This window comes from Clinocottus analis, unplaced genomic scaffold (assembly GCF_023055335.1).
Source record: "Clinocottus analis isolate CAN_PGR_092001 unplaced genomic scaffold, fCliAna1.0.p SCAF_12, whole genome shotgun sequence".
NCBI lineage: Eukaryota > Metazoa > Chordata > Actinopteri > Perciformes > Cottidae > Clinocottus > Clinocottus analis.
The window spans coordinates 12128661-12141118 of NW_027175843.1; the positions used below are offsets into that span (position 1 = coordinate 12128661).

Below are 12458 nucleotides of genomic sequence, written 5' to 3' on the forward strand. Positions count from 1 at the left end.
CTAGTTTCAAAACCGTCATCATGTTGGTTTGGTACTTAAGTGTTGAAACCGGTCATCACACAGCAATCCTCGGACCAGGTAGCGTAGAAAACCTGTACGTATTGCACAGTAAGGTGCTAATGAGTAACCAGAGTGTGTGTTCATGGTAAAATGTGCTAATAAGTGTCGCCGCAGGCTCTTTGGGCTACAGATTTACTTTCCTCCGCTGTTTCCATTTCGCTGGCTGGTGAATCTGGGAATCCACAGACAATTCCAGACCACCTGTGGGAATTTACAGTGAAGTCTGATAATCTGCACATCGCTGGTCCTCTGGACCCCTTTGTCATTGTTTGGATATACGTGTAGTGTTCCTACAGAGGGGGGAGCTGCAGCTGTGTTCTACTTCCTTTTCATGAGTGGTTTTATTTTCCCATCATCTCCTTGAACTTGCATTATGTTGCTCCTCCTACTATACTACCTGGTCATGGCGATAGTCAATTATTATAGTTACATACATTCTTGAAACTTCAATATGGTGATTATTATTCTTCATAAAACTGGAACACATTCAGTGATTGCAACTTTGATCACTACTTTATACCGAAGTAGTAATTCTCCAAAGCCCTGATAGGTACATGGTACATGGCTTTGTAGTTAGTGGCAAGAGCAAATCATGATCTGCATACCTTAATGCACTTATTTATGTGCCAATTTGAAAGTTTGCAATCTGAACATGCAGATGAAGAGTGCGCATGCACTGATGATTGTGAAATAAAGTATACGAGTGTGTCTTGAATTGAAAGCGTTAACACAAATAGTTAAAGACCTGGACGATGACACGTTCACGTGGACCTATTAGAAGCAGTTTTATGAAACGCAGGGCTGCCGATTGAAAGCTGGCCAACTTCCACACATGTTTGTGTTAATACAGTGGAATGACATTGTTTTCCCCTGACAGGAAACTGAAGAGAACAAAATGTCCAAAAGAGAAAGAAGTTTGATTTCTCTTTTGGTTTTCTGCCATATTCACATTCATTTCTGTTTGTAAATAGAAACACTGTGAAAGATGTTTGCACTTGTGGAAAGATGCAATTATACGACAAGGTTTAAAAAACAAAACTGACCTTTTATTATTTTAGCATGGTTGTGTTATGATGCCATCTTTGTCCACATATTTCTTCATATATTTATATATCTATCGCAATTTAACATGGCACAAGTTTCGTTTTTTTTTAAACCAGTGCTGATGAGTGTAAACCAGGTAACATGTTGTTTTTTTTCTGTATTTACAATAAAATGAAAGAAATGTACAAGACTTCATGGCATTACACAGCTTCAACATCACGTACAGATACAATTTTATCCCTCTGTACAATCTAACATCATTAGTGTACTATTATTGTTGTTGTTGTGTGTGTGTGTGTGTGTGTGTGTGTGTGTGTGTTTTTTTTAAACAGATATGAGTTCATGATCCATTTTGGCTTCAGCACATACACATTCCCCATCTCGACTCTTACCGCGGACCCTCGCTCACATGACTCACACCTTTCACCATGCTATCACAGCTAAGAGCTTCATCAAGAAAATAAAAATAACATCTAGACAGGACGCACGTCTCCTCGCTGTCGTGCAGGGTATCGTCCCTCAACAGGCCCCCCGGCATGACTCCATCTTCTTCTACCAAATGAAAAATAATTTAAAAAGAACATTCCTTGATTTCCTTCTTTGGCACACATTCCATCTTACCATCTGCCATCACTCAGTGAACTCCCCCCTCTACACACAAACGCGCACACACACACACACACACACACACACACACACAAACACACACACACACACACGCACGCACACTTACTTTAAAACAAACACTTATGAAGCCAAGTTCATGAAAAAGTTTTGTCGGTTCTTGTGTGCTCCTTGGGCTCTCTTGCCTCCACTTTGGAGGAGACGCCCCTCAGGCCTATACCCAGGAGTCAGGAGAGCCGGGGTACTGCTCTGCCCTGTAGGAAGGCCTCCGCGTGCTAGCGTAAAAGTCCACATAGTTGGTGGTGGATTTCAGTCCGTGAGGCTTGGAGCTGTAGTCGGCTGTGGGCGGGTAGGTGATGACCTCCTCCATGTACGGGTCGTCGTAGCCATGGGGATGCTGTAGGTACATTCTGTACGTATCGTAGTTCCTCCTGCCCGGCTCCTCGGCGTAATACACAGGCTGCGAGGACAAGAGGCAGAGATGCGTTCCACTGAAACATGTTGAAGAGCCAGCGGTGGCAAACACATTTACTCAAGCACTGTACTTAAAGTGATAATCCGTGTGAAATCAATTTCACGAGTCAAAAATCTAATTATTTTTGCTTTGCTTTAGTTCTCAATGTCAAGATTTAAAATCGCCCTCACAAGATATTCAAGGGAAATGATCCTTGGATGTAATCCAGTGTATCAGTCTTACTGTTTACTGTTCCTGCTTCTCATGCCGCATCAGAGACGATATTGTCTTTGCAAACTGAATATTTCCCACTGATGCTGCCTCATTTTAAAAGCATTCAAACGGGAAAAAACATCAGGAGGCTTGTCTTGTGAGCAGTCCGGGGTTAACACAGCGCATTCATCACCAAGATTTCAGTTGATTGCGTTTATTGACTAGAAACAAGTCTGATTCTTACAGACGGTTAAATGAGGCGACCTCCAGCACAGGTGATGCTGAATCAACCAGAACCAACATTTTAAGGATTCAAATGACCGTTTTGAGGTGTATTTTTATTTGAATCACCACATTGTAAGTTTTGCTCCTACATTTATCGTGTTGGTAAAGCGTTAGTTTAGCCGGTAGGATAACTTAGCACACCGACTGGAAAGAGCGAGCATTACTCTGTCCAATGGACACAAAATATGCCTAACATGGCTATTCCAATGATTTAAGGATGCAAGTACTTCTTCCACCACCATCAAGAACACAAATAATTTAGTTAGAATCTTCCACTTGTCGGTAATAAAATGAAACAACAGATGAAAACATTTCTGCAGTTTCAGCTAAATTCACTTTTGTCTTTAAGCCAATAAACTAATAATAACTAATCAAACACCTCAAAGCCCCCAGATCTCAAGACACTAATGCACCAGCAGAAAAATCCAGGAACTCAAGAAACTTGAGAAACACAAGGCTACGAATCCAGAAGATAGAAGGAATTTATCTGAAATAAATGAGGTGATGTCTGTCCTCAAACATTAACTGGCCTAATGTGATGGAATGAAAGACACCAGATAACTCTCTCTTTTGTCTCCTCCCTCCTGCCTCCTTCTCACTGTGCTTGTTATCTGAATGGGCACGCATGGACGTGTCGCGCAGTGACAGGTGCCTGAGACGCACCCAGACCATCCCAATCCCAGCAGTCACAATCACTCTCGCTCAGACAATAGCTGATGTGCTGGGTCATTCCCAGCATCGCCATGTATCCGCAGTGTAATATGCGTCAGTCTCTTTGTATTAGTCAAGAGGGGTGGAAGAGCCGGCTGTCCTCGCCAAATTTATACAGCACGGTGGAGAGATTTCAAACAACGGCCTTGTACTGTTCCTATCAAACGCTTCCTGGAAGCAAATATTGATCAACATTTTGAAAAAAGTACCTCAACGAGAAAGACAATTGTTCTTAACTGTTTTGAGTCATTTACAATCTGCTTTTCTGCCTCGTAAATAATTGGCAACGGCATATCTTTAGACTGGTGTTCAGATGAAACAAATTGTGACAACTCACCTCTATTTTTTGACTATTTCTTTGATTGGTTAACTGAGAAAAAAAACAATATTGAAAATAAGCCCTCGCGCCAAGCTGGACTGAAAAAAATATGTTGCAAAAAATAAACTAAACTTGATAGGTAAATATATATTTGATTTGTCTTGTGGAAACAATCTCATAAGGTACAATGAGGTTACCTTATGAGATACCATAAGGTAGGGCTTATTTTCATGAAATAAGGCTCGGCTTACTTCACAAGCAGAGCCAGTGAAATAAAGCCAAACATTTATGCAAAATGACAATATTCACCTGTGTTCTTCTGGGCTCCTCTCTTGTGGGAGATGAGTAGTAATATGGAGAAGGCTTTCCAGACGCTGGAAAAAATAATAAATAAATACAAAGAGCAATTCAGTGGGACTTAAAGCAAATACACTTCATTTTGTATCAGTGAAAAAGTCTGCACATCCCCAGAGGACAAATGCCTGTATCTAGATGACGCAGGATCAAGAGGCGCTATGCTGTGCTGCGTAGAGCAATAACACCAAATAATAGAGTTGGCCATTGTCGTTTGCATAGCCCATGGGATGTGTATTTTTGTTGCCACTTTACCCGGCCGGTGGAATGAAATGAAACTTCTATTTTGTTATGTAATGCACGGGCTGTTGAGGCTGCGGCTCATTTTGTTTTCCCTCCACTCCCCTCGCTCCCGCCCACCAGCGTAGGCTGGTAAGAGCTCTCGTCTGCCTGTAGTGTGTCTGGGTACCCCCACTCAAGGCCGCTGTCTGGGTGCTACGACTTGGGCCAGCTAACAATGGCCCCCGTTGTGGAGAGCCCTCCACTGGCTGACCAGTTCACGTCACTGCTGTGCAGACCAGCTCTGAAGTGCTCTGCATTAAAATGACTGGCTGTCTCATGGCTGGCGGGCTTTAATGGAGATGATGAAAAAAAGAGACAGTTTTGGCAGGGAGACGAGACTGGCCATGGAATCTGCTCGGAGTGTTATGAGGGATAAAATAGATCAAGCGAGGACCAGAGGGGTAGTCTGCGATTACAGTCTGGTACAGAAAGTGGATACAGTTTTAGTACAGTTAAAAAAAACAACAACCCTGTACTTAAAATAGCTTTCAGATGTGTGCGTTGTTTGAGTACCTGTGTACTGGTTTTTATGGATAGTGTTGTCCCCTTGGTAATTATAAAATTGCATAGTTGACTGTGATCTCTGGTAATCTCTGACGGTGTCTCTATGCTCTTTCATGCCCAGCATGGCAGGAGACGACGTGGCACTGGCAGCTGGGAACAGAAAAAACACATTTCAACAATACATTCCAGAGGTTTTCCGGTTTCACTGGCAGAGTTTATTTTCATCTGGCAGGGTCTGTAGGAAACCAGAGCCTACCAGGGTGGTTGACTGGGGACATCTGAATGGTGCTGGTGGGGAGAGTGGGCTGGGACTTGAACCGGTCCCGTTCAAGTGTTGAAACTGGAGTGAGGAAATGGTTTTGGTTCCATCCGTCCTGTTGGGAAGGAGAGAGAGGAAAAGTGGTGGTTTGAATCACTCGAGCAGTGCTGGTTTTGTTTAAACTCTTGTGTGGTATCTTTAAAATGTCCTCGTCTTTGGTCACAGAGGGAATATTTAAAAAACAATTCTCTGCTGCGTGGCCCACAGTGAGTCCACGATGTACACACCGACAATTACAGCGTGTAACAAGTGCTTAACAGTTTAGTTATATTACAGTTAAACTGCCTCTCTTTGCAGAAGGTAATCCATTGATTGTGAACATCCAAAAGTATCTGACTGTTTAAAGTTTAAACACTACCATCATGGGCCATTACCATCAGCCCCAATGTTCTTACTTTCTTATAGATGGTACGCAGGTCCCGGTACTGCCACAGTGTGTTCAGCACCTGAGCAGCTGCTTTCACCACCTTCATAGAGTACCTGGAAAACACAAACGCATGAACATGTACTTTTGAGTATTTCCTCCAATCACTTTAACATCAATTAAATCCATACTGTCGATATGACAGGACAGCATGATTAAAGCAGGCGAGTATCCTCAGTGGGTTTTAACTTGGAACATCGCTGAACATAAAGTGGCTTAAAAATAACTGCTAGTACATCATTCCACAGGGACATCAAACCTCGATGTACACAACACCACCTTCCCCGCAGCTCTGTCCTTCTCTGAGCATTTCAATGTTTGTGTGTGTGTGTGTGGTTATTAAATGTGTAGGTGTTTGTGTAAAACACCTGTCCAGTACAGTCTGTGCAGCCTCGCCACCAGCCACATATGGCTCTTTGTGTATTCTCGCAGTGCATTTGAGCGAGTGCATATGTCAGTGAGCCCGGTTTACATCGGCGTGTGCTCGACACCCTCACCAAACACGGTGGGACAAATACATGCTGCCGGAGCCCACCTGTCTCCTCTGCCCTTGGTGATGTTGACCAGCTTCTCGATGCCGCCCGTGTCGGCCAAAGCCTTGGCGTTCTCCATGTTTTTGCTGGTGACCTCGTGAAGGGTGCAACAGATGGCTGCCACCGTCTCGTCTGTCAGCAGCGTGGTGTTCCCCCCGGGGAGACGGTTGACCAGGTCCCTCATCGCATACTTCCCTGAGAGGGAGGAGGGGGAAAGTGAGACATGCAGCAAACTCATTATGACGCAGTGCACAGAGACAGGACATACAGATCCAGCACTTATCTGTCCATGGCACGTAATGTCAAAGTGAATGTCTGCCACAGTGACCGAAACGACATTTCATGCTTGCTATATAATTGATATGTTAATTCTGCTCCGGACGATGATGAGGTAGGCAGTTTTCCTCAATGACATTGCGTCTTCATCACAAGGACGTCAGAGCGTGAGCATCCTGGTGTTAAAAAAAGGATTTTCCCCTATCTCTCCTCCAGCAGAGCAGCCTAGCTGAAGGACCTGAATACATGCAGGATTCTCTCTCTCTCTCTCTCTCTCTCTCTCTCTCTCTCTCTCTCTCTCTCTCTCTCTCTCTCTCTCTCTCTCTCTCTCTCTCTCTCTCTCTCTCTCTCTCTCTCTCTCTCTCTCTCTCTCTCTCTCTCTCTCTCTCTCTCCAATAACTCCACACAGAGCGCACAGACAAACTAGTTTGGGATATAATGTGTTGAATAGTCAGCAATTAAATATTAGTAAATAAAAAGTATTTGTCATGCTAATCAACATATTATATTCATGTGTAGCCATGCTTAACCCGTTTACAACATTGCTTTTCAGTGCCACGTGAGCCACAAAGAAAGAAAGGAAGATTCATGTATGATATTATTATATAATTCTGAAATCAAACCGTGTGACTGACCTATGAGTTCCTTGTTCCTGACATCCAGCGCCATGTTTCTCAGAGCAGTGGCAACCGAACTCACCACCCTGTCGTTATCCATCCGCAGCAGTTCCACTAGGATGGGCAGTCCCTTCTCCTTCCGCACTGCTGCACGGATGTATGCTGCAAACTGAAACGCACAAAAGGCATTAAAGCCGGGCTCTGGACGCTTCACAGGGAGACAGATGGTCTTCAGGTGCGAATTTTTAACGCACGTTTTCAAGTGTAACGCTATGAGTGACAGTTGATTTTGATTGTTTTGGACTAAATACGAGAATACATATTCTCCTGTATTTGTTTGTGTGTACGTGGATACACAAATATTACTGTACCTTCCAGTGGCCAGCTGACAGGTTCTGAAGGGAGCCAGCGGCGCCCTCCAGAGTTGCGGGATTTGAGCTCTCAGCCAGCAGTGTCAAGTACGGTTTAACCACCGAAGGGTGCCATAACATCTCCGCCCCTTTGGGAGACTTGGAGAAGCCGGGGATGGGTCCGACACCGTCCCACTGAACAAACAATCACAGCGATTAGTCGGGAAGGAAACAAGGGGGAGGTGAAAACAGAAATGGACACTTAAATGACAGTAGTAGTGCTCCATTTAAGAAGTATATGAGTTTTTATTGTAGCATGATAAAAAACAATTGCATGATAATGTTAGATTGTTTTCTTTTCGTAAAGATGTTACTTTACACAATAAAGAACAAACGGGACGCAAGTGCGAGGTTTTCTCTATGTGGTCCGAGCAAATTTTTTGTCAATTTCCTCCCCCAAAAAATGTACTTTGACATACATGTTGACTAAATGTGGCCGTTTCAAACTTTTTGCTGATTTGAATATTGCAGCGAGCATCTAACTCTAAGCACCACGCTCACCGTGTCTTCTGGCAAGCTCTTTTTCTTCTTCTTTTTCTTGCGGCCCCAGCAGCTGGAGTCCACCTCTTTACTGGGTGACTCGCCGCTCAGTAACCCGTCGAGCGCCTGCCCCTCTGTCTGTCGGGATGGCGGCAGCTCCAGCTCCAAGCGATACGACAGGTTCCTCAGAGTGCAAATACAGTTCTCCACAATCTGATGGCGGCCAGGAGGAGACAGGGCTTTGGGTGAGTCGTTAAAGGAAAGACGGTCTAAATCACCATGATAAAAGGTACAATACAATATACTCTGTGCGGCGCGCTACACTATACACAGCCATTGTGTGGCATGCAGGCCTGCTATCTGCCGCGTCACAAATCACTTCGTTATGGAATCCAAGGGTCTCCAGCTAGAAAGATTATCTTGACCAGATCTAATGGATTTTATTTCACACGGTTTGAGTTCTATGCAGGCTTCGCCTCACAGAATGCCAATGAGCAGACATGTTTGACAAAATTAAGAGGCCCTGTTCCCAGGGGACGTGATCTCTACTTTACAGATGAGCCACTTGACTTGAGATGTTTTATACAGTCCACAGCTGCACGTTTGAGAGATCTGAGCTCATTTTTACAGCTGCCATAGCAAAAATGTTCACATACACACATAGCAGCTCAAAACTATTGGATTCTGAATGTTATGCATGCATGAGTTGTGCTTTGGGCGATACAGTACATGAAATAGCTCCTGCTGGATGCTGTGGAGGTCATTCCGACACAGGCAATACAATTATTCAAACAGGGTTAAGAGGGATTTTCCCCCAGAGCCTCTTATCATGTGGCAGCATGTTTTCCTACTGTGTGTGTGTGTGTGTGTGTGTGTGTGTGTGTGTGTGTACCTTGCTGTCGAAGTCAGAGGTGTTTACACATGCTTTGATGACGTAGAGTAGCGAGTCAACCAGGCCTTCACAAACACGCATTTGTTTTCTGGCCTCCTCACCAGCGGAACTCAGGTTCCTTTTGAAAAGCACATCGCACAAGCAAATAAATTAGGCCTTTGATTTGGGGCTTCACTCAACAAACAAATGAACATATGCAAATACACAAAATGACAGCTGTGTGTGATTGTGTGTCCCGCACTTCAATATGTACACCATCCATAATGTATGAAGCATCTGTGTGGTCTGACTGAAGTCATTATAGCACTTTGCTGAGTAAATAAGGAACTAACTAAGTGTGCCCACACGCACACACACACACACGCACAAACACACGCACGCACGCACGCACGCTTTTAGCAATTAACGGCTAAACTCTACATGCTGCACACTGTCTTCAAAGGAAGACGCCCCAGGAGAGAAGCTGGTAATATTACATAATTGACTGAAATAGTCTATGATATGATGATGACTTTGAAACAGAGACATGACAGGTCACAGCTATTTGACTAAAACATGCACAATTACAAGAGTTACAAGGTATTTTCTTCTTTTGATGTTGTTCATTAAAATGATTATTCTTGACAAAATGCACACCGTTTTGACACTATTATGTAAATGTTATTCTTCATTTGTGTCCAAAATTGATTTGATTTTTTTTTTGTGGTGTTTATGGGGTCACTTCAGGAACATATTTTCTTCAAAGACAACACAAACAGAACCTTTCAAGAAGAGCCCCATTAGGAGCTCATTCCCCAGTAGATGTAATAGCACCAGCTGTCCACATAGGGGTGCTAGAGTCAAGTGTGCTCATCAGGTGGTTCACCTCAGACAGCCTGTGGTGTTCCTCAGCACCAGGGAGGAGTGGAACTTCAGCTTGTGGTCGTCGTCGAAGGTGGAGCTGCTCCATCCAGAGTGAGGGATGATCACAGTGTTGGTGAGAGTCATTAAGGCGTCCCGAATGATTGTCATCTTGATGGCGTCACATGACGACAGGTTCCACAGAACCCCTGAGGAGACACCCGCATGCAAAACACAGGCATTGAGAAGCAAGCACGCAAACCTCCCGTTATGTCAGCTGCCATGTGCAGTGAGGGTAACCCAACAGAGACAGCCAGAACTCGGGCTTTAATAGCTCAGTGTGTGCATGTGGATGTGTCCATGAACAAACAGAGACTGAAGTGAAAAACACTCTTCGTAAGAACAGCTCGAGCATCAAGGCATCAGACATCCACATCCATTTTGATCAGGGCAGAATAGCCTCGGGCCGAAGATTAGCTTCATGAAACGAAACGGTAAGGAAAAAAAAAAAAAGGAAAAAGGCGCACAAGGTGGAAATCCATATGACAAAGACTCCATTAATTCAAATGAAATATAAATACTGGAAAGGATTTAGAATCCTGGATGCTGCATCTGTCAAGGATTAGCCAGCATGTAGCATGTTCTTCTAATTAGACGCCTCTCGCTGCTAGGCTTATACTAAGGCCCGGGCTGACTTGCGCAGGGCAGCAGCAACCTTGGAGGAGACTGAGGCTAAGCACACGGTTAATACTCCAAAATGCTGCTGCAACAAAACTACAGAGTGTGTTGGTGGTCACTTCACGACTTGTGTCCAATTTTGTTACAGTTTTTGCACTCTAACTTGACCTTGGCTTGTAAGTGCAGAACAAAGTGCATGATCTGCAGACCTCTATATGTGTGCATCTGAACCTTGTGTACAAGTACACCTCAATGTTAGAGGTACAGAAAGGATGATTAGCCTTCCTGACTTCTTCACCCTTATCCTCACATTTTATTTCCTCTGAGCATGCTCTCCCCCCTCTCGCTCTAATTTAACCAACGGAGACAATAATAGTCTATAATAAAGCCCAGGAGCCCAATTCAGACGCACTGCTGGCAAGAAGCTGTATGGACATATATGCGTCTGCCAAGCAGCATTTCTGCCAATCATTTAATCAGTCATTTCACTTACTACTACTACATCAATGTGCTTTAAAGAAACATTCAAATCTGTGAGTGATCTTTCATCATTTCATTTTTATTTTGACAAAACATCAATAGAGAGGAGAGAATTAAGTGATACTTGGCTCTTGAAAAGAAAACATGCAGCATGTGCTTCTCATCAGAGCTTGCCAGCAGAGTGTGAGAGTGTGTGTGTGTGTGTGTGTGTGTGTGTGTGTGTGTGTGTGTGTGTGTGTGTGTGTGTGTGTGTGTGTGTGTGTGCGTGTGAGATGTTGCTTGCCGAAACCCGAGCATCAGATAGGGCTACCATCTCTGGTCTACTCAGGCAGTGGGATACGTTTCAATCAAATCCCACTTTGGCGATAGAGCTCCACTCCTTGCGCAAACACATTTAGTTCTGTGTTTGCCTTTCTCAAGGGACACGCTCATACACAAGGAATGCCCCGGAATAGGACCATCTATGCAGTGATAGCGCATAAATTCCCACGCCTGCTGACCAACTTTGCCGGTCCTTTCAGCTCCACAACCTCACTCTAGTTCCTCCACGGCCAATCTAATGTCAATTTCTAGAAATGAAACATTCTCCGCAGGCTCTCAGACTGGTCCTGTGGAGGCGGTGGCAAGCTGGAGAAATCAACGGGCAAATTCACTGGGGTGTGACTGACACCGCTGTCAGTGGTGCAACACTAGCGGCAATAAGTCACGTCTGACAGTCAGATGGAGCAAATATGTGTGTGTGTGTGTGTGTCAAACTGTGTTCTCTGCTCTCAGGTGCCTTGACCCCAGCTTTGAAACAGCGGGCCAATGTAAACACTGTTGTGACACGAGGGCCAATAGTCTATCCAGAGATAAACTCCAGAGACCAAGAAAAGGGAGAGGCTCAATACGGGGATGGAGGAAAAAATTTAACGTAATAAGATAGTTTGAATTTTTCTTACAGCTGTTGGGGCATTGATCCAAGAGCTAACTAAACTGAAAACTGGGCAGACATTTTCAGACAGTCTCTTCTGGTTTGACCATCCAATACCCAGCTATACTAGCGGTTTAATGGCTCTGACACTTGGCGCCAGTGGTCAGGCGGCCTTAAGAAGGACCATTGGGACGCCATTGAGTGTCTTGCTGCTGATGGCTGCCTGTTGAATTTGCGGCACGGTTGGCGTTATCTGTTACTGTAACCAATCACCAGAGCTGCAGGTTAAAAACAGTGTACAGTGACACCCCTTTATTGCAATTGCTCCTTGTTTTTCACCTCTACCTTAGCAGTGGCAGATGCACCGTTTTATTAGACATACTCTCATTCATATCACAAGCATAAAAAGAGAGCACTTATTTACACTCGGTGTAAAACATGTCACTGCTTTTTCCCCACTGTAGAGGAACAGTATTGCAAGGCTAAACACGACCTGCAACTACCTCGACTGGACACACACACGCATCAGATTGATCTTTTGTTGTTTGATTCTCAAACTGGCGGACCGCTCCTTTGATCTTTGTCTCTCAAACCCCGGGGCAGCATGCCATCGACTTTCTCCTCAGGTACAGTAACTCAGTCAGCATTTAGTTCATTCGGTGAAAAGCTGCTGATCATTCAAAAAAGCAGACAAATATATTAACCTTTACATTTTTTGGGAGCTGGGCTGGAAACTTGTCGATGCT

At 44.3% G+C, this 12458-nt stretch overlaps 1 protein-coding gene across 5 annotated transcripts in view; it reads right to left on the reverse strand.

Moving 5' to 3' along the window:
- Window positions 1-1104: 1104 nt before the first annotated feature.
- The window catches only part of pkp4 (plakophilin 4), a 70962-nt gene continuing 59608 nt past the window's right edge, over window positions 1105-12458 (reverse strand). For all 5 annotated transcript variants that reach the window (XM_068572033.1, XM_068572031.1, XM_068572032.1 and 2 more), the window contains 11 exons: window positions 9667-9850; window positions 8802-8919; window positions 7931-8122; window positions 7391-7564; window positions 7038-7188; window positions 6129-6321; window positions 5565-5649; window positions 5107-5224; window positions 4860-5000; window positions 4020-4084; window positions 1105-2188 (listed from right to left, as the gene is read on the reverse strand). In XM_068572033.1, coding sequence (XP_068428134.1) covers window positions 1943-2188; window positions 4020-4084; window positions 4860-5000; window positions 5107-5224; window positions 5565-5649; window positions 6129-6321; window positions 7038-7188; window positions 7391-7564; window positions 7931-8122; window positions 8802-8919; window positions 9667-9850 — 1667 coding nt within the window. In that variant the 3' untranslated portion in view covers window positions 1105-1942. The remainder of the gene's footprint in view (window positions 2189-4019; window positions 4085-4859; window positions 5001-5106; window positions 5225-5564; window positions 5650-6128; window positions 6322-7037; window positions 7189-7390; window positions 7565-7930; window positions 8123-8801; window positions 8920-9666; window positions 9851-12458) is intronic.